General features: G+C 39.9%; 1 protein-coding gene across 2 annotated transcripts in view; it reads right to left on the reverse strand.

The window, feature by feature from the left end:
* The window catches only part of LOC137177319 (striated muscle preferentially expressed protein kinase-like), a 55,397-nt gene that overhangs the window by 30,193 nt on the left and 2,989 nt on the right, over positions 1-22,215 (reverse strand). The window contains exons 3-6 of one of the 2 annotated variants that reach the window (XM_067583501.1): positions 20,127-20,622; positions 19,476-19,517; positions 18,368-18,930; positions 2,111-2,209 (exon numbers count right to left, since the gene is read on the reverse strand). In XM_067583501.1, the coding sequence (XP_067439602.1) occupies positions 2,111-2,209; positions 18,368-18,749 (481 nt within the window). In that variant the 5' untranslated portion in view covers positions 18,750-18,930; positions 19,476-19,517; positions 20,127-20,622. The remainder of the gene's footprint in view (positions 1-2,110; positions 2,210-18,367; positions 18,931-19,475; positions 19,518-20,126; positions 20,623-22,215) is intronic. The other variant, XM_067583500.1, reaches the window with a different exon arrangement.

A 22,215-nucleotide genomic window follows, 5' to 3' on the forward strand; every position in this document is an offset into this window, starting at 1 on the left:
ACAAACTCCAGCAGAAGTACGGCATCTGGGATGAATATGCATCTTTCTTTTTCACTTAACAAGGCATTCTAGTTTTTGTATGCAGCCGAGGAAACCAGAGCGTTCCTTGAAGAGAACAAATGATGTATCACCTCTTCCCTCCCTCATTTGATATTCTCTTTCTATTTTTTTTTGCTCAACGCTTGTCTCTAGAGGGACGTGATGAGGGCGTAGTCGGCCCGCCAACACGAAAGCTTGGAAAGTGCAAACACGGTGTACAAGCGAGGGAAGAATATAAAATTTCTTTGTGGCATAGGAGAAGGGTGTCAATATCTCTGATCTATATTCAGACATCCTGTTGCCTGTTTAGGACTGGGTGGTGAGGGCATGCAGGTTCCATGACGCCAATGCACCAACAACACTTTAGCAAATTGGAAATTTAGTTTTATCTATGCAAAACTCACAGGAAGATGCTCATTAGGTTATAATTGGTTGCCACTCAAGGAAATCTTTTTTTACATTTCCATTTTACACCCTTGCGTTAAGAGATCAAGAGTGAGTGAATCAACATTTGTTGCCTCTGTTCTTGTCAAAAATATCATTAGTCTATGCTCAGTCTTTAGTCAAATCATATTGCTTTGAAATCATTTTTTGATCAGCACAAAACGAGCCGACTGTTTTGACAACTGAGTTGTTGTATCTATGAAGCAAAAATGGCAAACATGGTTTTGCTGTTTTTCTCTGTTTTATTATTTTAAATTGAATTTCATTGCTTTTGGACTGTTGGTCGGACAAAAAAAGCAGCTTAATCACATTACCTTTGTTCTGGGAAATTATGATGATCATTTTTCTTCTTGTAATTCAATCATATTCACTTTGTGAATATTTTTTTCTCTATTTTGCCTTTATTTGACAGCAAAAGAGAAAGAACAGGAAACGAGAGGAGAGACAGATGAGGGGGATAACATGTAAGAAAAGTCCCTTGCCGGACTCAAACTGGGGATGCATTAAGATCTTAAACCCCTAAGTCACTATGTTGCCTTATGACACAATTTTCTGAGGTTTTATGGACTAAATTATTGATTAATTAAATAAAAAATAAGAGTTTGTTAGTAGTCAGGGTGACGCTGTAGTCTGTAGTTTGGTCGTGTCATATTATGTCATGTTGATGGGCTTCAAAGTGGAGCAGTCATTGATTCTTGCAGTTTCCCGAGTGGCATTATGACAGTAATGTTTCTGTTGGTTGAAAATGCAAATTTGCAATTTTAACAGCAGAGAACTTTGACCTATGGATCTGCTGGGGTCAGCAGTCATATTTGAATTTGTCAGTCACACAGGCTTCAATGGACGTGACTGGGAGGTGAAATGAACATTCACCAAGACTGGTGCAAATGTGACCGAACCCTTAGGCTGTAGTCTTTAAATATACATATAGTGCAATAAAAAAAGAGGTTTTATGAAAAGTCATGTACAATAACTGCCTTAACATTCACCCAGTGAGTAAAGCTCTGTCTCTGCTCATCAAAACAGCTCTATTCAAACTTAATGCTCTACATTTATATCCTAATTGAATTCCAACGGCGAAGTACAAGTATAGAATATATTGAAATAATTGGTGCAATTAACTTTAACCTCATTTATCTAGCAGAAACAGCTTCGGTTTTCCAGACTGCATGCGTGGAGCCTCACAGTCAGATCCAGACCTGAAACAGGTTTCCTGCTGGAAACTAGGGCAGTGTGTCACACTGTTGCATCACACCATGAGAGATTAATGCATTCTGCCATATCGGATTTCATCCAACGCATGTCTTGAGCCAAGCTGATAACAACCTTCCATTAAATCTATCAATCTGCATTGAATCATTATTTTGCAGAAGTGTGTTTTTGGCAGTGCTGTTAGTGCTGCAGTAAATCATACTGACTATCACCTCATAAATACAGTTTTAAGAGCTACTGCATATGTGCATGCAGTAGTTCGGATTCTTTCTGTTTACTATATCATCTTTTGTAGGTATTGCATGTTTGTAGCTATAAACATAAAGGGGAAAAAAAAGCTGAAAAGTCAGTTGCAAAAAGCTAATCTAAGAACTGAACTGAAACTACACATAAGGTTAGATTTTAGATGAAATACCTGAAGGTCCTCTCCGGCCAGCCTTGTCTTGGTGCCTCCCGGGCCCCTCTTTGGTTTCCATCTGAGGTTCTGTGGTCTCATCCTCTGTGGTCTCAGAGTCTGAAAGAAAAACAAGTAGAGCACAGGAAATGGTTTAAGATGGAAGGTGAAACAGGGTCGGCCCTATCAGTGTTGTGGAGCCCTAGGGCGAAATTTTAGATTGCCCCCTTGCAGAGCCCACATGACATTTTGTGCCTTAGGCAACCGCCTATGTTGACTATGCCATGGGCTGCCCCTGGATAGAAATTCAGCAAAGAGAAACTGAGGCAGAGGAGAAGATGAGGTGGCAGAGGAACAACAGCAGTCTCCGTGAAAATGACATTTCACATTTGCTTAGCGGGCCAGAGCTTGATGGGTCCCTGAAAAGAGCCGCGGAGAGCCCCCAGAGTGAAATAAATGGGTTGAAGCTGGAGCGTGACATGAAGCCTGCTGTGTCTTATAAAAATACATGACTGATACATGGAGAGGAGGGTTATGTATAGATGCTCTTCCCTCAGGTCTCTATCCGTTTGACTTTGATAACAAAATAGCAGGGCCAGCTTTGCTTCTTTATTTAGACTGTTTCTTTTTACTTTCAAAATCTATAAATAAGACCATTTCCACCCACTAAAATCATTACTTACAGCCATCTGAAACACATCACCTCTTAACCAGAGCACAGTTAAAATCCAGTCAAGGTTCAGAATATCCTGAAATATTTTGAAATTCAAATGATGCCAGAATAGCAGGTATTAAACATGATTTATTTTTCCATTTTCTGCTTCATATTATGACTCCAAATCAGACTAAATCAAAATTATGATGTTATTACTCGGCAACCTTTTCAAAGGATCAGTGGAGATGAAACGACATGAGATGATAATTCTGTGTAGCAGTGAAGAAAATATTAACCATTTAAACATGATATGATAAATGTGAGACACAGAAACGAACACACAAACCACAAAAATGTAATCAGTATCAACAAAAAGCAAGACAAGGTCTCGAATTCGTAAAGAACATTCAAAAAAACAGGGAGAAATGACAAATATAGTCATGTAGCGGTGGTGCAGATGATTTATAGAGAAAACTTATAATATTGTGAAAAAGAAAACACAATAAAAGGGAAACAGAAACCACATACAGGGTCAAAATGAACTGCCTGAAACCACATCTCTGTGGCTGAGATCACATCACATCACCACAGCGAACAGATGAAGTCAGGGAAGGACTGATGGAGCAGGAAAAAAAAAAAAACAAAACAGGCAGAAGGTGAATCAAGACAGGCAGGTTTACCATAGCTTTGCTTTCGGCAGGAGCGGAAAACTTCGCTTCCGTAGTGGCAGCAAGAGAGGGCAGACGGGAGAGCACCGTTACTATGGAAACCAGCATCTCTCTCACCCACACGACCAATCCTCTTCGTACCCATTAGAGTCTAAAATCACCATCCAAACTGCTGGGTGGCTGACAGATATGTTTACTGGTTAGAGAGCTCGTGAAGGAGGACGACGACAACCACAAAATAGGTTGCACCTCATTGCGCCTCACATCAAGTCCTGATCCTGATTAGATAATTCCAGAAGGTCTGCCTAATGATAAGAAAGCCAATGTATTATGAACAATCACCATTAACTCATTACATCGCTTGTTGTATGCGTTTTCCTGGGTGTGGGTATGTAGATCCACCCATCTGTATCAAATGCACACCAGGCGGGGGAGGAAATCGACTCGGCAATGTAATTATAAGGGAATATATTTCACAGTGTATAACATCAATTGTAATGTAAATATAATTTGGAGTTGAGTACAGGGAGACTCTGGTTTGGCAAGGATCATAGATTGCACAAATGATGCCAAATATACCATAAACCATCGAGGCCAGTCATTATTCACTCAAGGATTTTATGCAGAGAGAGGCAACAGCGTGATTATAAAAATATTGCTTTATGGGGGTGGATGTACAATAATAAAACCCAGTCTTGTAAGCAGTTAAAACATAAAATACACTAAAGCAATATAGATGTTCTACAACAGCAATTTTCATATATAGAGGAGTTATTACAGGAATAAATCAAAGTAAAGCACATGTTGGCAAAGGCTAAAACACAAAACAATGGAAAAAGGCCTGAGAAAATCATACTTTAGTTTCTATTTTTTTTTTATAGAAAAGAATAAAATGGACTAGAATAGATACAGTACAATAGAGTAGAAATGGTGTAAAGCTCATACTGACAACACACCATGGGTAAATCGGCCAAATGTCCGTGTGGAATGCCCAGTTCTCTGAAACAAGATACAGAGTACAATACATTATTCAACAGCGAATGTTGCCAATGATTCTGTTATACACAAAACACTAACGAATGGTCCCTTTTACCCAGAAGTACTGTTGTTGTCAAGCAGGAGAGGATGTGAATAGTAGCATGCTCTTTTACTTTGAAAATGACTGGTTTATATAAGCTGTCTTTGTTCTTCTGACATCATTTAGACATGTCTATGTGTATGGAAAAAATGCAGGTACAGTCCTTGAGCATGGATGTATATTCTTGATAGTATGTTTGACTCAAAGTTCCACTTTCTAACATTTTTTTGGAGCTTTTAACAGCATCTCATAGTCTACATGTGTGAACAGAGATAGCTCAGATGTCTTCCATTCTGTAGCCAAGAAAATGCAGGCAAAAAGTACAAGTAAGTGCAAAGTGAAGTGACTCATTTCACACTCCACGAGTTCTGCACACTCCCCATTGGTTAATGTTTTTTGTGTCAGGCAATTTAATAACTGTCGCCTGGTGGTAAGTGCTGTTTGACAGACTCCGCTAGAAGCTTCCTTTGTCTCCATTCTGTGGTAGAGATGGTGACATGGGGCTGAGAGCTCTAAAGAAGCTGGTAGGTGGACCTTTAAGTTGAGATAATTTTGTTACACAGGTAAATTCAAATAATCAGACAGCGTGTATGCTGTGTGCTATAATGCATGTAGCGCAAGCCACAAATCCGCAGTGTTTTCTGCTCATTCACTGTCAGTTTTCTTAAGCTTTCCTTTTTTTTGTCATTATCGATTAAACAGCTAATTATTTCCCAAATTATTTCATACATCATTTAGTCTTTGAGATGTCACAAAATGCTGAAAAATGCCCATCAGAGTTTCTAAGTTGACGTCTTGTTTTGTCTGACCAACAGTCCAAAAACCAAAAAAAAAAAAATCACTTTAAAAGTTAATTGGTTGCCAGTAATTTTTCTGTGGATCCACTAATCAGTCGATCTGAAATAATCAAAATGATTTTCAACGCAGTGAACTCTGTGATCACTTCACACAAACCTCCAAATATGTCAAACAACAACTTTAATAACTCAAGTTGTTAATTTTTTATCATTATCATGGTATCATCACGATACAATTCCACCGAGACCCGAAAAATGAAAATATTGAATCATCATTGAGCCATATTGATACAAAAGATGAGTTTCCAAAATTAAAAATATCTCACAAACTCTCCAGGCCTTGTTTGAGAAAGTGTCCCTGCTGATAAAGCATGTTGGTAAAAATGCTTCTTGGACACTCTGTCAATCAGCACCAAGGAGAGCTCCTCAGAATGACTCACTGCTTTGCAGTGTTGGAAAGCAAAAGTACCAAAAGTGCAAAGCGAAATGACTCATTTCACACTCATTTCCCCCCACGTTTTCTGCGCTCTCCCCATTGGTTAACGTTTTTGTGTCAGGCAATTTGATTAACTGTTGCCTGGTGGTAACTGCTGTTTGACAGACTCTGCTAGAAGCTTCCATCGTTGTCGTGATCTCCATTGTTATGGCTTCAAGGCAATCGTATCAGTGAAAAACAGCCACAAACAGAATCCTTTTCAAAAGACTGGATTTGGCAAATACTTCAAAAATATTCTATGGGTATAATCCAAATCCTACAAGCATTATTCTCGCAAATCTGCTGCTGGAAGCAAAAGAACAAATGTCAGGGGTTTGAGATTGATACAGAAATTTCAGAGGAGGCAAAACGACCATCAGAAATCAGCTTTATCCTGTGCTTTGCTCACTTTGTAGCCCCTGTGACTGGCTGCCCTGATTCTCATGTCTCCATGGAGTGTAGCCTACTGACACACTTTTCATCTGCTCCGAATTTATGAAACCTGTTATATGAATTACTTATTATATAACAAATCTGTCACAACTGCCAAGACAAGATACATATTTCACGACATGGAATGTGCACCGGTTCAGCGGGAGCACAGCAGCAATTTGGACTGTTTGATGATGTTAAAGTGCTCTTGGAGTATTTGTCTAATCTATTGCAACGTGTGCCTATTTAGCATTTCAATGTGGGTGTCATAAGAGATGATTTTCCATGTTTTTGTGCACTAAAACACATCTTTTTATCTTTCTGTTCAGCAACCAGAGTTTTCCTGGGCTGACTTTCTTTATTGCGTTGTCCTGATCTGTCCTCAGTTTGCTGAAGGATATTAGATAACAACGACTGAAAACAGAGAGCATCACCTCTCCTATCCACACTTTTGCTCTTTTTGGCATTTTCCCAGCAGAACTGAATGCATAAAATAGTAATGCCAGGTTGTAATTAATGTATGCTTTACAGAATATTCCTAAAACGTTTCTTGTACCACTGTTGTCAGTTACAAATCAACACATTTGCGTCTCATTATCAGGTAAAGGGCGTGGCATGACATCCAAAATATAAAAACCTACCAATTTCTATTAAAAACAACATTGATATAGCTTAACAAGACCATCATTATATGGATTTTTTTCCCCAGAAAGGAGAAAACTCACCTGAAATCTCTTCTTGGACCAGATTTTCTTCATCTTCAAGTTTCCTGTCAAGCGTGCGAGATTACCTGTGGCATGAGCTCACAAAAGCATCCCTACAACCCCCCGAAAAAGCCCAGGGTGTGGCATCAACAAAAAGAAATCAGATTCAAAATGGGATTCAGCTGCCTTGCGTGCGTGGGTGTGTTTACTCTCCAGTCTGGCAGCAAGACAGGGGGAGAAAGAGAGAAAAGAAAGAGGATGCAAATAAGCCGGAGCCAGGTGTCTTTGTGTCTGAGCGTGTATCCGCTGATGTGAACCGCGTCCCTCTCTGACGTAGAGGCTGCCGTTAAGAGGGGCAATTCTCAGCTGGTTTGTCCAACTCCCCCCACCTCTGCCCGTTCTGCCTCAGTCGAGAGCGCACTCAGAACAAGAGGAGGTGGGGGTTGCAAGTGTGAGCATAAGGGGTGTGTTGGTCCTGATTGCAGTGATGAGAGTGGAGAATAAAAGAGGAGGAGAGACAGGAAAAAAAAAAAAAAAAACGAGGAAGAAAACAACTGGCTTCAGCAGAGCATGTGACTTTTTTTTCTGAACAGCAGGAGTGAAAGATAAGAGCGACAAGATTGAAGCAGTGAAAGAGAAAAGAGGAGAGAAAAGGAGAAAGGGATATAGACAAAGAGAAGAGAGTGGAGGAGAGACCAAGAGACAAGGGTGGCGGGGGGAATGATTGATGAGGGAGGATGCAAAGCAGGAAGAAACAGAAAGCTAGAGGAAGAGATGTAGATGATACAATAGAGGGGATGAAATGGCTAGACATAAAAGAGGGGGAAGGGTGAATGAAATATGTCGCTTTTTTCTTAGAAATATGAATATGTGCAACCTCTTGAAAAAACAAAAATCCTTACACCAAGTGCTCCCTCTACCTTTCAGTCTACTCTGCTTTTCTTTGTTGTCCTATCTGAGGGAAGTAGCAGCCCCAAAGGCCATCAATTATTTATCCATATTCCATGTCTGTTAGCTTTAACCAGTGATCAGGTCAAGGTTGCTACAGTCTCAAGCAGCCGAAGGCTATTTGGACAGGGAGAGCAAACACATTTCTCCTAGTGGATTACAACATGATGTACTTATTTCAGTACACAACCAGCAGCGGTTGCAGTTCAACATGAAAATACAGATTACTTTCATTAATTGTTTAGTCTTTTAAATACTGCAAAATGTCATCACAATTGCCTGGAGCCAAGAGTAACATCTTCAAATGGCTTTTTCAGCCAAACCATCAGTGCAAAATCCAAAGATATTCAATTACAAATGATAAAACATAGAGAAGAGCAGCAAATCCACAAATTCAAGAAACTGGAACAAGAAAAAGATTTGTGATTTTTGTTTGATAAAACAGCTAAAACAATCAACTGGCTATCAAAACAGCTGTCAATGACATTTCTGTCCTTTGACCAATCGACTACTTGTTTCATCACTGATAAGAATACCTTTAAAAAAATCAGTTAAACTTGCATTCATTGATTTTTGACTGCCTGGGAACATTGTGGCATGTTAAATGTGGGCGTATTATCACCTTATAAAGTTGATATGGCAAACAATGGCTTATTTTCAAACCCATTTCATTTAGAGTGCTATTTCTGGCCATCTGATAAATGAAAGTCCAATATTCACTTTCTTGCCGTCTCTGTTTTGGTACACCTCCTCCCGAGGGAAATATCTGGCTCTCTGGCCGCTAAATGTTCCACCACGTTCACCGGCTTGTTGCTAACTTTGTTTGCCTGTAGCCTGGTGATGGGCAGGTAGCGTAACAGTCGATTTTTCATTGAAAACAACTGCCTGCTGCGTCTGGAAACGAAATTGATAAGAGAGGTGAGGTGATTGAAAACAGTGAGGTTGAGAACCGTAAAAAAAACCATGAAAGAGCAAACGTGATGAGAATATGTAACTGTTTCCCACCTTCTATCCTCCTCCCCCTCTTTCTAATACACAGTCAGACACATGTTAATTGTTCTTTCAGACACATCTGTGCTTTCCACACCTCCTCCATCAAATGAATCTAAAAATAATTACAGGCAGACCCAGATCTCACTCCCTGAGTAACCGCCCAGACTCCTCGTTCACATTTCAGCACAGCACTTCCATCCTCGACTGCTTCGCTGCACAATGTGCTTTTTAGCGTTGTTAAGTGAGGCATGTTACTGTTTACGGCCTTGTAAACACAGAATCAATATGGGAGATTTACTCCTGCCGTGAATCAGGAGTTGCTCAGCGGATGAGGGTTTTGTTTGGGATCATTAAGCCTTTCTCTCTTTTTTTTGTTTTTTCCATTTATCTGATGATTATCACCAAGCTGCAAGTGATATTTTTTTATCTTAAATACCTCCCAAACTAGATTCAAAGATCCATTTTCACTAAAGATAAACAGAGATGTGGATTGCAGTTTGCTATTGTTATTTTAACAAACCTCCCTCTCTTCATCCTTCGCCCGCCTCGCACTCCTCCTCCTCCACCATCCATCACCAGTGAGAGGCATTCGGTCGGGCAGAAAGTGCAGCAATCAATACCAATGCTTTATGCGTGATACGGGATACACCCCCAAGTAACAGTTCAAACGCCCCCCGGATCGATAAGCCCATCATGACACAAGACTCCATGACCACCGTCCAATGAAAGGCCAGATACCGTGGCGAAGCTTCCATTTCATGCTGCTTGGAAACATCTCTCATGAGGGGTTGTTTTTTTTTTTTTTTAATACTCACTAAAAGCCACAACGACTCAGCTTCAAACTATCTCCAGCTGGGATATCATAGAATATCAGCCATTAGGCGAAACATAATTTGATTTATTTTGCTGTGAATCATTTATCTTCCTTTGGATCTGGTTTTGTTGGATGGTGCAGGAAGCCACGCTGCCCGGTGTGCTGTTTAAACCTGCAGTATACATGAACTTGGACCTGACCTACAACATGTATCAGACATGTCTGTGCAGACTTAAACATCTCTGTTCAATCAGCCGGACCTACGGATTTCAAATTTGTTTGGCTTCTGTGATTTTCAACCCAAACGGAGAAACCATGGACAACGAACGAGTGTTAAAAAGACTTTGGACAGGTGCAATTTGGAGCTTGCTGTAGTTTGATTAGCTTAAAACAACGAGACAGTAAGCAGACTTCACGGAAACACATCGATTTTGTGACAGAGGCTGCTTTCTGTGGATGCAGCCTTGATGGATGCCTTCCAGGCATACAGCTTTATCAGCAGCAAGTCTGGCATAATCTCTCTGCAACAGGAAACAGATTCTGCTGCTGTTACATCCCACTGTGATCACACTGTTTCTGTTTATCAGTGCAGACCAAGTCTTGTCATACCAAGCGAGACCTTCCATATCATGTGTGTCCTTTTTACTTTTTTAACCAGGTTTCTGTTTGGAAAAGCACTGGACTCAAGAAAAACCTCATCACTGGCAACAAAATCGTGTATACTGATGCCCTACTGTGCTGATGACAAATTTGGGGAGGTCACCGTCTTAGCTTACAGTTAATGTCATATGATGGATGTCCTTGTCCAACCTGGTGTTCATCTAATGATATACTTCTTTGCAACTACACAACATTTGTTCGACATCCTCCAAAATGGAATATTTTGGAGTAAAACAGTACAGACAGTAATGATAAGTTATGCAGTTTTCTCTATTGTTCAGAAACAAAGGGCCACATTTTGAGAATAGTAACAAAACACAGCTGCAAATACAAGCTCAAAATTATGTTGTGTTCCCAAAACCAACATACCAAAAGACCTTTTTTAGCACTTCATATTTGCAGGAATTCAGTGATTATAAAAAGACGGAGAAATGTAACAAGAGTCAGTTCCCACTCCATATCTTAGCTATTAATTATAATCAGGCCAGAGTTGAATTGGCATCACACTTTCAAGTGCCAGTATTTGTGTTAAATCCTGCTTTCTATGTGATAGTTGTTAAGGAGAACTGTGTGGAAAAAAAAACACTGATAAGAAATTTAAGTGAATGCATTTGAAGTTTTAGATCAATTGACAGTAATGCATCTAAACAACAGAGAAAAACTGTAGTAAACACTTCTTTATATGCCACCCTGAGCCCTTCAGAGGCAAATATGAGTGGTGGTATGTTGATTCAGTTCATATGGTGAGGTGGTTTGGAAGTCCCACATGACAGTGGCCAATGTTGACAGTCACACTGCAACCCGATCCTACCACCTAATCCAGACCAAATTCCCCGAGGGTTCCTGTGAATGACTGTGTACCAGAGGGATGGAACACAAACACAGCCTTTGCCAGACCAAACACCAGGGAAACAGCCCTCAGATATTGCCTCAGCTGCCTCGTGAGAATGGAGAAACTAATTAATCGGTCCGTAATCTTTAATCCACTTGAATGTAATATTTAGAGAATGTGAAATCATCAAACAGTTATAGATTATCTCTGCTCCAGTATGCCAGTGAAAAGCTGGTTGCAGTCCAGACAAGAGGACTGGGTCGATAAGGAACGGAGAGAGAGTAGGAATGCCATGCTGTGTATGGCCTGTAACAGACTGAACTGAGACACATTTATCCAGAAAAATAATGATATTAAAGGATATAAGAAATGTGAAATATAATGTTTTAAGTCCTCAGTTACCAGAAAATAACAGCATCTTCAAACGAAAGCTCTTTGTAATTTTTTTAACCAAATAATTACAGGTGTTTTACCTATAAGAGTCAACTCAATTATGTAAAATAAACATTTTGTAAATGAAAAAACTAGATTTTGAATACTATTGATGAAAACAAACCTTTGACAGAATCAGAAAGCATTTAAACACTTTGCTGTTAGCCTATGGTAGTCAATGTCCTTTTAATCAATTCGTTGTGGCAGGTTTCCTTGGATTTTGGCAGTGGGAAGGCCCTTTTGTTTTCATTTGGATTATGGATTGGGTTTCTGGAAATAGCTTCTTCATTACATGAGTCCCGGATAAGCGAATTTAGCCATTTTTGTTAAAGACATCTAATTGTACATGCTGGTTCCAGGGTAGCTCTTGACTAAAAAAAGATGAGGCTCATCATTACCATTTTCTTTAAAATGTGATCCAGTTGGAAATTTGAGAGAAAACAACAGATCATTTGAGTGTTTATGGGCGACTATATGCATATTTGCACTATTACAAACAAGACTGCTGTACCTCAAAGTATAGCCTGCGGTTAAAAGAAGAATCCATGAATAGCTGCAGCTTCACAGAAGAGAGAAAAGCAGAGAAGAGACACAAACTGAACCCAATTAAGCAGCAATAATAGCCGCCTCAAGTGTATTACCTTGTTTTAATTTTCATTACAGCTGTTCCACTTAGTTGAGGATGCATTTTATAATTCCCTGCTACAATACAAGCCTTCTGTTGCTTCAACCTGTTAAAGGATCCCCAAACAAACCATTTTACAATATTGTGTTTCTAACGGCTCCCACTCACCTCTCTGCTTCTTACTTCTCGGCCCACTCACATCTTCCCTAACGCTCCTCAAAGCCTTCCTTGCATCGAGCAGCTCCCTCCGCAGCATAGCTCTTTCCTTCCCTTGTATGTTCCCACTAGATGGCTTCTTCTCTTCAAAAGAACGTCTCCTCTAGGTCCAAGTTTTCCTCAACTTTCCCATCGAGTCAATAAAAACAAGGTGACTTCTGCAAAATGGATCTAACATGCTTATGTTCCAGTTACATCTGCTCTTCAGATAATGTCTTTGAAATGGCTTCTCCTCCAAAATGAAATGAGGTATTGGCCAAGCAAGGATATGCCGTCTTAAGATGGCTGCTGGACCTTCAAACTTTATCTTCCTCAGCCCATATCTAGTTTTCTTGCCCTCTCCCTGTCTTCCCCCAGTCCCCCCTAACTTTGACTGCCAACTTCAGCCGTCTATTTCGAGTCCCGCATACTACGACCCCTCCAGTTGTACTGTACCTTCCCTCTGCACCCCCTTTCAGAGAGCCTGAAGCTCCCCCACCCCCCCCCCACTTATAGCAGGAGATTAAACGCACTGCTATACAGAAACCCAACAACCTTTGCTGTCCTCTGTGGGTCACTCTGCTTTGAAACTCTAGTACAAGGCAGACATGTTGTAATACACCATTAATGATATGTTACAACTGCACTATGTTATGGGACAATGAGGGACACCAGTTGAAAGGAGGTGGATGTATTTCAGACAGCTAAGTGATGCTTTACATGTGTGGAATTCACTGCAATCTAAATATGAATGTGGTTATAGATCACCAGAGCCGTTTGCTGAGACTGTCTCGTGAATAAGAATACCAAACACTGACCACAAGTGTAAGTTTTATAGAGCTGCTTGTCCTGTACAGGACAGTACAGCACGACTGTCACTCTGTTTATAGATCTTTTTCAGGAGATGTAACAGATCCGGCGTATTGGGGATTAAATCTTCTGGAAAACTACATCTCTAGCAAATGATTGCATCTAAATGACTGTCACTGTCTCCAGCAGGAATGGTTAATTCCTCTGCTGCATTTGACTGAACCAATGATTTGTCTCCATATTGATTTATATCAGCGTGTTTGTTCTCTAACTGCATCTAATCGCTAACAATTACTGTCCTCTAACCACGTCTGATTTGCTTACTGGCTAATGCAAAATTTCTAATACAAATATTACTTCCTATTTGACATATGAGCCATTTATTAATCTGCATTTGGTAGCCTTTATTAGCAGACATCGTTTATCAACCTGGTGACATGTTACTGTGTACTCCACCAAATTTTGACATGAATTACAGATCCGTAAAAAAAGTTATCTAATGTCTTTTGACACAAGTCTAGGAAAATAAGCCCTTATGATGACATCAGGGTTATCTTAACTTGAGCTTGGAAACTATAAATTCTTAACATAAAGCCTGTGTGGAGTTTGAAAGACATGGGCGTTGACCAGGCAGCCATATAATGAAAAAATCTGTTGGTCAATGTAGTGTTTTTGGAGCTTGATATACTAGGGACTAAAAATGTTGATGGGTCCTGCTGCATTGATCTTAACCATTCTTTTTAAAATGTTTTTTGTGAGTTCTCCAACTATATGGAAATGCAGTACTAAATTGCTGGAGCACAGCTTTAAAAAAGCCCATAAACAAAAAGTTGCAGCCACAACATCAAGTGCTTTGAAGTGGAGACTAGCGCAACAGAGAAAAAAGTTTGTTATGACCCAGAAACCTAAATCTGCCTTATCAGATTGGATGGATCTATACCCAAACCACAACAATCTCTTTTCTGCATTGTTTCAAGGATGCACACAGATATTTTTTTATAATCACATGAAAACGGGTGCCTAGTTCAAGTGAGAACCTGCAAATCCTGCTTCAGCTAAACCAAATATCAGTTAAACAAAACAAAGAGAATATGGCCACAAAACTTTTTATTGTCAACTTTTAAATGATTTGTTTGCCTTATAGCTTTTTCAAAACATTTTTGGCATGTGACCCTTTAAAAAAAGAAACAATCCCTACTTGCAATTCACTGTCGGCCGGTTGTGACCAGTTCCAACCAAAAAGTCATTTTCTTCTTCTCAGTCTAATCTTTTAAGGCCTGAGGAGATGACAATATTCAATAATTCAAAAGAAAAAGAGAAACAAAACATCAGAGGAAAGTTGATTTCTGTATAGGAGAAAGTTTTTCTCCTATCCTGTTATTCTGTCCAATCACAGCTCCTCAAATATATCTTGCAGGCACTTGGGAGGGGGGCGGGGGGGTCCCGACCCCCAGATAGGGAATCACTGCATTAAAGACCTTTTAAATGAATAACTGCAAGTCATGTCTGGGATGTTCATGCTCCTGCATCACAATACGGCAACCGTCTCCTTTTGTAAAAATAGCTTAAAATACCACAGGTGACTGATGTGCTGCTTTTTCTAAGCTTCCATCAAACTGCTTATCTGGCCTTTAGATGCCTGACAGTATGTTCATCAAACGCTACGCCACTGGGTGACGTCAATAAAGTAGTCTAGACTTGTGACACAGCACTACTCTGGTTTCTGGTTGGTCTGATCTCTAAGGGTGATATCTTAAAGTGACAGACCTGACTGACTGGCTGTCTGACTCACTGAGTGATGCTCAAAAGCCGCCAGAACAGCCATTAAAACTAACCACACACACGTGCGCAGATACACACTAAGAGACACCCACGCAAACACACATTCACAAGTCACCCCACCACCACCACCACCACCACCACCAGCCTCCCCAGCATACCCTCCCGGTCTCTTTCATCACGCTTGAGCGTGATTGAGTGTGACAGCACCGCGTCTTGACCGTGGTGATGCTATAATTATCTGTGATGTCTGCTGGTGCCATCGGAGAAGGGGGCCGGCGGCATCCACACATCACTAGAGCACGAGCCCTCTGGCTGGCACGGCACATACCAAGCCATAAATATCCTCAGGGAAAGAGAAGAGGAGAGATGGAAGAGAGGGAGGCAGAGGTCAGAGAGAGACAGAAAGACGATTCAGAAAACATAAAAATGAGGACACAGTGGTTAAGCTTTTTTCTGTCTAGTACCCGTTTGCTGGATTCATGTATATAGTAACATTAATCGAGCCAAAGCTGGGCAAGAAACACAGAGATAGGACTGTTTTTAATGACATAATTTGAATATTTTCCTTTCAAAGCTGCATTTTTAAATATTCCAAAACTTGAAAGGGTGTTTTTGCTTTCAGGTCAAGTCTCAAGTAAGTCAAGTCTTAAATCCTCATTTTTATGACTTAAGTCTGACACCAGTCCAAGCCTAAAGAGAGAGAAAGTAACATAAGAGGGTGACAGCGACCGGAGAGGGATTAATCAAAACATTGACAAGACAGACAGATAAAAATGGACCGGTGGTCTTGTAGCGGTGTTAGATCTAAATCCTAAATCCAACCGCAGTTAGCGGAGCAACAAAAGATGAAGGGCTTCAGTAAGAGAGAAAGAAAAGAAAGAATGAAAGAGCAGAAGAAGGTTATGAGGAACAGAGGTCAAAAAGTTGAAACTGACGCTTGACTGAAGTGAGAAGATCAAAACTAAGAGAGAGAGAGAGTGAGGCAGAGAGGTGCTGAGTGTAATACCAGCTGGACCATGTGTGCCAGCTCATAGTGAGAGAGCTGGTGACATGCGACCTCAACTGTCAAGCTTTCCCCACAGGCCTTGGCAACAAGCCTATGATCAAATTTAACCAGCATTACAATGATCTCACTTGCAAACCATATTCTGCTTTCTACGCATGGGGCTCAAAGGAAGGATGCAAACTGATCAGGTGCGTTTACGCCATCGAATTTGAATTCTTGCTAATTGTAGTTATCAGTATGTTTTTATCCCTTTGACAAGCCAAAACTTTAGAAATCACTTGTTAAATTTCTGCTGAATTGTTCCTTAACGAAACAGAAAAGCAACACACAATAGGATTTGAAGTCTGGATACATTTTCACTGCAGTTTGTGCAGACTGAAAACATGATGCATGAACTGCTTGAATGTCCTCGATAAAATTAATCAGGAAAGAATATCTGGAATCGGATCATCCTTTACAAGTTTCAATCTTGATGTTTCTCGCAGACAATGGTGTAAGATTATTGAAACTGTTTAACTGTGAGCCAAATACACTCTAGAAACCTTCAGTATGTACATTATATCACATAATAGAATAAGAATAAACAGCCATTACGAGACTAATTAATTATTTAAATTAGGTACTACTTTCACCACAGACTATGACATATGACAAATAGAGCTATATGTGACATATAGGACTCTGGTAACGGCTTATCTCTGGCTTAAAAAAGCTACAGAAGCATCACTGACAAATGCTATCCTTATCTCTGCTAGGTACACGTGACAAGATAAACTGGGAAATAATAGACAATCCACTCAAATCCATCATGCTGAAGTGTCCTTGAGCAAGTCACAGAGCATCCAGACATGTTAGCAATGCATTTTCATGCTGCTCTGCATGTTTCTTTTTCCACTAAATGGTTAGTTTGCCTCATATAACCTGTGCTAAATAGTAACTTAGTTGTCTCATAGGGGGAAGGCAAATGTTATGTCTACAGTGCAAGAGGGGAGAGTGAGACCTAGCAGCCCGGGGACTGCTGCTAGTGTAGCCTTTCAGAAAGATAATTTATGTCTTGCATGCTTTGCTGTGTGAATTTATGCTGACAGAATGACCACCACGAGCGAAGCTATCCAACCGAAGTATTCTAATTTTGGATGTGTTACAGAGCTGAGACGTCAGCAGTACGTTAATAGACTAGCTTTAACACAGACATAATCTTTACAGCTTGATCATCATCTCATTGTCCCGGTTAATCAGCTGGCGTGTCAGCTTACAAATGTTTACTTATACAAAGCTCAAATCCTGGAGGTTTCAATCTACACAAACAGACTGCAAACACCATGTAAGAATTATAAATCTGCACACATTGATTTGAATCAAAATCACAATATTTAGCCTCTCTCAAATGACAATTTTTCAGAATGAAATGAGCTTAACTTTTGCCATTGCTCCAAAATGGACTGCTTAACAATCCACAAGCAGAACAACCACTGAAGACCTCTTAGTTTCAAACCATAGTATGAAATGTTTCAAGTACGATAGTAACCTTGTGTTGTTTGAACTGTGGTAATAAGAACTTGGGGAGTACTCAAAGTCTCACAGCAAACATCTATTTGCAGTTATATAATCTTTTTGTAGACTTGTGTTGACCTTATTATCACGTCATTGTTTGCACTATGTTACAAACTGCAAGTTTTCAGACCGGTAATACAACTAATAATGACAGATTGACAAATACAACTACAATCGTGTTCCCAGCTGCAGTCAGTCTAATGAATTTTCTTTGTTTAACATCTTTAAAATGTTTTTTTTTCCCCAGGCTAATGGAAAATTTTCCCCTGCTTCCTGACTTGTATCAAATTTGGCAGATGTTCAGACTAAGAATGGCAGCCCTGTTCTTAACAAGTGCCCAAATCCCAACTTCCTCAGCTCAGTAAACACAACAAACACCACCCAGGGGTTCAAGAGGTGATGGGTTCAGCTGTGCAGCTAGTAGAAAGCAACAGCAGGTGACACTCCTCTCCTCCAACTAATTTGAGTCTCTACTTAATCCACAAGCTAATTTTAAGTATCTCCCAGAGCAGGAAGGACAGAGATACTGTCTAATATTCAAAACACGGTCTTGAATCTACAATCACTTTTTTTTTATCCTGGAGGCACTGACAGGTATGATGTTTCAAGGGATCAAATATTAATAAGTGTAGAGAATGGAAATTAGTTTTACCAGATTTTAATCTTTTAGGAAGGAAATAGTCTATTTTGGATGTTAAAGAAACTACAGATTGACATTAACCTGATTAAAAGAGAAGTGTCAGCTTAAAAATCCAATGTCATGACGCAGAACTCTTAAAAAAAAAAAAAAAAAGTATGATTCGGTGCTTTTAAATTACCTTCTCCAAGGTCCATGATGGCCAAGACAGCACTGCAGCTCGCCTCTCCTAACTCATTGGTAGCCATGCAGGTATACAAGCCAGCATCACTGGTGTGGCAGTCGCGTATCCACAGCCCCCCAGAGTCCTGGGCTTCAGATGGAGGAAGGAGCTTGTCATTGTGGTACCATGTCAGAGAAGGTTTTGGAAATCCTGCCACTGACACCCTCAGACGGATATCACAGCCTGTTCCTACTGCTGCTTTGCGGAGTTTACGGTTGAAAACTGGCGGCGTGGGTTCCTGAGTTAAAGTCTTGCTGTCTGGTACAACCTGGTCCTTGGTGACTTTGGCCCTCTTGGAAGGGATGTCAAGACTGGGGCTGGGTACTGGGCGTTCTTCCATCTTGATTTCTTTACCTACTTCTTTTATGAACTGTAATTTTTTATCTTGTAACTGATTGTGGTTTCAACATGAGCTGCATTTATTGGAGGCGTCTTCTGAAATACTCCATTGGCTCAGATATCTCTGGGCTCATGGGGAGTGCAGAGGATGCTCGACCTGGGCTGTTGCACCTGGGAATGTACTGTAATAACCAGATTACAACAATCAGAATGGCATCACAGTTTTGACATCTTACAGTTTGACAACAAGGTTTTAAGTGAATGTGGTCACCAGAAAAATGAAAATACTGGTCATTTGTTTAGACTTTTTTTAAAAGGGAACTCTTGCATTTGTGCAAGAGCTTCCACTGATTTTACATGCCCAAATCAATTTACTCAGAGAGAGAGACGGGGAGTCTTACTCTGCCTGCGAAAACAGTTGTATAATGTCTTCTGTGGCTCTGGGGGACCTTTGTCAAGTCTGAAGAAAATTACTCAAGTAACATCATCCGAGTAGATCAGCTTCAAATTGTAGACACGTCTTTTAAAGACATGGGCAGGGACAGTCTGACCATAGACCCTATCAAGTTGCATTATGGAGCATATTAGGTGTATGATGCAGCTTTTCAGAGTCTCGGGACTTGCAGTCACAATATGTCAGCCTCTGCTGCATCAATTTGGACCATTCTTTTTTAAAAACAAGTCCCCCAAATTTATGAAATTTACTAAAAGCAAAGCAAGAACTGACCTTGGTTTTCTTGTACCGTAGACTTGTTGTTTATCATGTCACCTGACGTGCCACACAGACAGAAATAGCTGTCAAGGTACGATAGATGCTACAGATGTGTGGGCTTACATTGAAAACAGGTGTTTCGAAGCAGGTCATACACAGGCAGGGTGCGTTGTTCGTAAGAGTTACGTGAGTTGTAAAAGTCTTGGGAAGGTGGTCTGACTTTGACATTGGAGGCCAGGTTTTGCCTCTCATCCCCTACCCACATATAACATCTATAACCTCTCTTTAATATCAACCAAGTAGTTCTTGTTTCCTAAACTGGAAAAAGGCACTACTGGTGTGTCTTCATCCTACTGATGAAGGGATGTGAGATCATAAAACATCACACGGGTCATTTTGGGATGCAATTATGAGCAACCTCTTTTGTGTTTTAAAGTTTTAAGACTTTAACTTGCAATTTCATGAATTCATCTGATGTGACAGTTAGAAACTACATTTTCTTTGAAAATGGCAATAAATTGAATGTTCAAATTATTGTACATATCAAAGAACACATCAGGATTCAGCTAATTATTAAAACTAACTTACAGTGTTTCACTAATAATGCTGATCCAAAGTGATTCCTAAAATAGCCTTAACTCGATAATAGAAAGAAATGCTTCTTACCTCACTTTTGCCATTAAAGCTGAAAGGAATCCCTTTGGACTTCCCCGCAAAGTCCAAGTTAAGGTAACAAGATCCATGGAACAAAATATTTCATCTCAAATCATTTGCTAAAGCCCGTGTCTCTCTGTGTCCTTTAGTGAGCACCGGCTGTAGGTGTAAGTCCACCCTAGATCATGGAGCATTAGCAGCCACTGCCATGGTCCCTTTCAACAGCTTTAACCCCGATGAAGAGTGTTGAGACAGAGACAGAGATCCTTTTCTCTAAATGTCAAACCACTCAGGCCTTCTGGTCTGGTGCGTTTTTAATGAGTACTAAGAAAATATATACTTTTAACCTTTTTAGGCTTATAAGTACTTAAATCAGCTCATGTTATCTGTCTCCTCTCTCTCTCCCGTCTCCCCCCCGTCTCACTGCTTCACCCCCAGCTCCCTCAGGTTTGGAACGACAGCTGCACCACCGCGGATAGGTCACATTTCTTGGGCCGCCATGTATGACCTATACGCGCACACACACACACACACACACGCACACACACACACTCAAGTGACACACACATCTTGGTTGATAATGTTATCTAAAGGGCTTGGAGTGTGGGACCTTGTGTGCGTGTGTGCATATATGCTTGTGTGTGTGTGTTCATGTGTGTGTGTGTGTGTGTGTATATGCTTGTGTGTGTGTGTGTGACAGGCAGAGACAGCATGCGTGTGACAGTTGGAGCTGCTATAAAAAGAAAGTCTAAGAATACAGACAGGCCTTAGTGATTCATACAACTGTAGGGCAGTGATATAACAATACAATATAATATAACTGGTTATAACAATCACAATAGATACAATGCAATTATTGTTGTTATTCCATTTGTAGTATTTTTCCAAAGAAATAATATCAGAACAGACTTTGTATGATATTATTTATATATATTATATGTAAATTGTTAATCTGATATGTAGTATAATGGAGTAAAAATGTCAATATTTAGAAGAATTATAAGGGGGCATAACAAAGTACTCAAGTTCAGTACATTTACTCACTTATTGCATTTGACTAGATATTGTATACTTTTCATGTTGTGAACAAATCCCATGAAAAGACCAAAATCAACAATGAATTGATCCGATTAACAATGCAGCCAAAGCCTGTAGCTTATTCCTCTGTGCCACAGAGCTCAATTGTTGTCCAAAAACTATTAAAAAGACATAAATGAGCCGCATCATTGCATTAAGGCTTTATATAAAAACTTGATTATACATTTGTGAGCCATATTGTTGACAAAAAAGCAAAATATTGAATCTTATCCTTGTAAATTTCAGATTACTTAAGACGGAGAGTCAGATCATTATTTATGTGTTTTTAAATGAACTATTCAGTCTCAAAACTTATTTTCTCGGCCGTGACGTTCTCTGTGCATACAGCACATTTCCTCAAGCAACAGCCAATATCTGGATTTGAATAAGGTTAAGTACAATTAAACTCTTCTACTTCAGGATGTGTGTGTGTGTGTGCATATGATAAAAAGAAGAAGAAACTGTATAAAAAGCTGCTGTCTGCTATTTAACCATCACTTGCTTCGGCTGACAAGATGCTTTCTATTAGACTGACAACCACTGTGAGTAAACAACCTCTTCCTGTTGTCTTTTGTGGGCTTTAACTGTGAGAACATTGAATGTTTTATGCCCTTAATATGATCAATTACATTTTAAAATGTTCCATATCTATATATATATTAGTCCTGGCTGCAGCTTGGTGTTGGACCTGGATTTATTACTACTCTTACAGGTATTTATTTTCTTTTGTTTGTGCCTTTTAAAACCTTATCTCTTCTATACTATAATCAATCCTTTTTTTTCCTTTTTGCTCAACAGAGAAGTGTCCTCTTATATTCTCTAAATGTTATTCTGTAAACTGCAATCCTGTTTAAGAACAAGGATTTCAAATTATCAATTCAATTTTACAGTATTCATTTGTATGAATGTATGTACTGTAGGTAAACTGCCGGTTTCCTTGTGGAAATAACTTGAGCAAAGCACGCTGACACCTCTCTAAGGAGAAATGCCAACCTGTGTGGAGCTCAGTTAATGGATGACCGAG

The sequence above is a fragment of the Thunnus thynnus genome, chromosome 24 (genome assembly GCF_963924715.1).
Source record: "Thunnus thynnus chromosome 24, fThuThy2.1, whole genome shotgun sequence".
Lineage (NCBI taxonomy): Eukaryota > Metazoa > Chordata > Actinopteri > Scombriformes > Scombridae > Thunnus > Thunnus thynnus.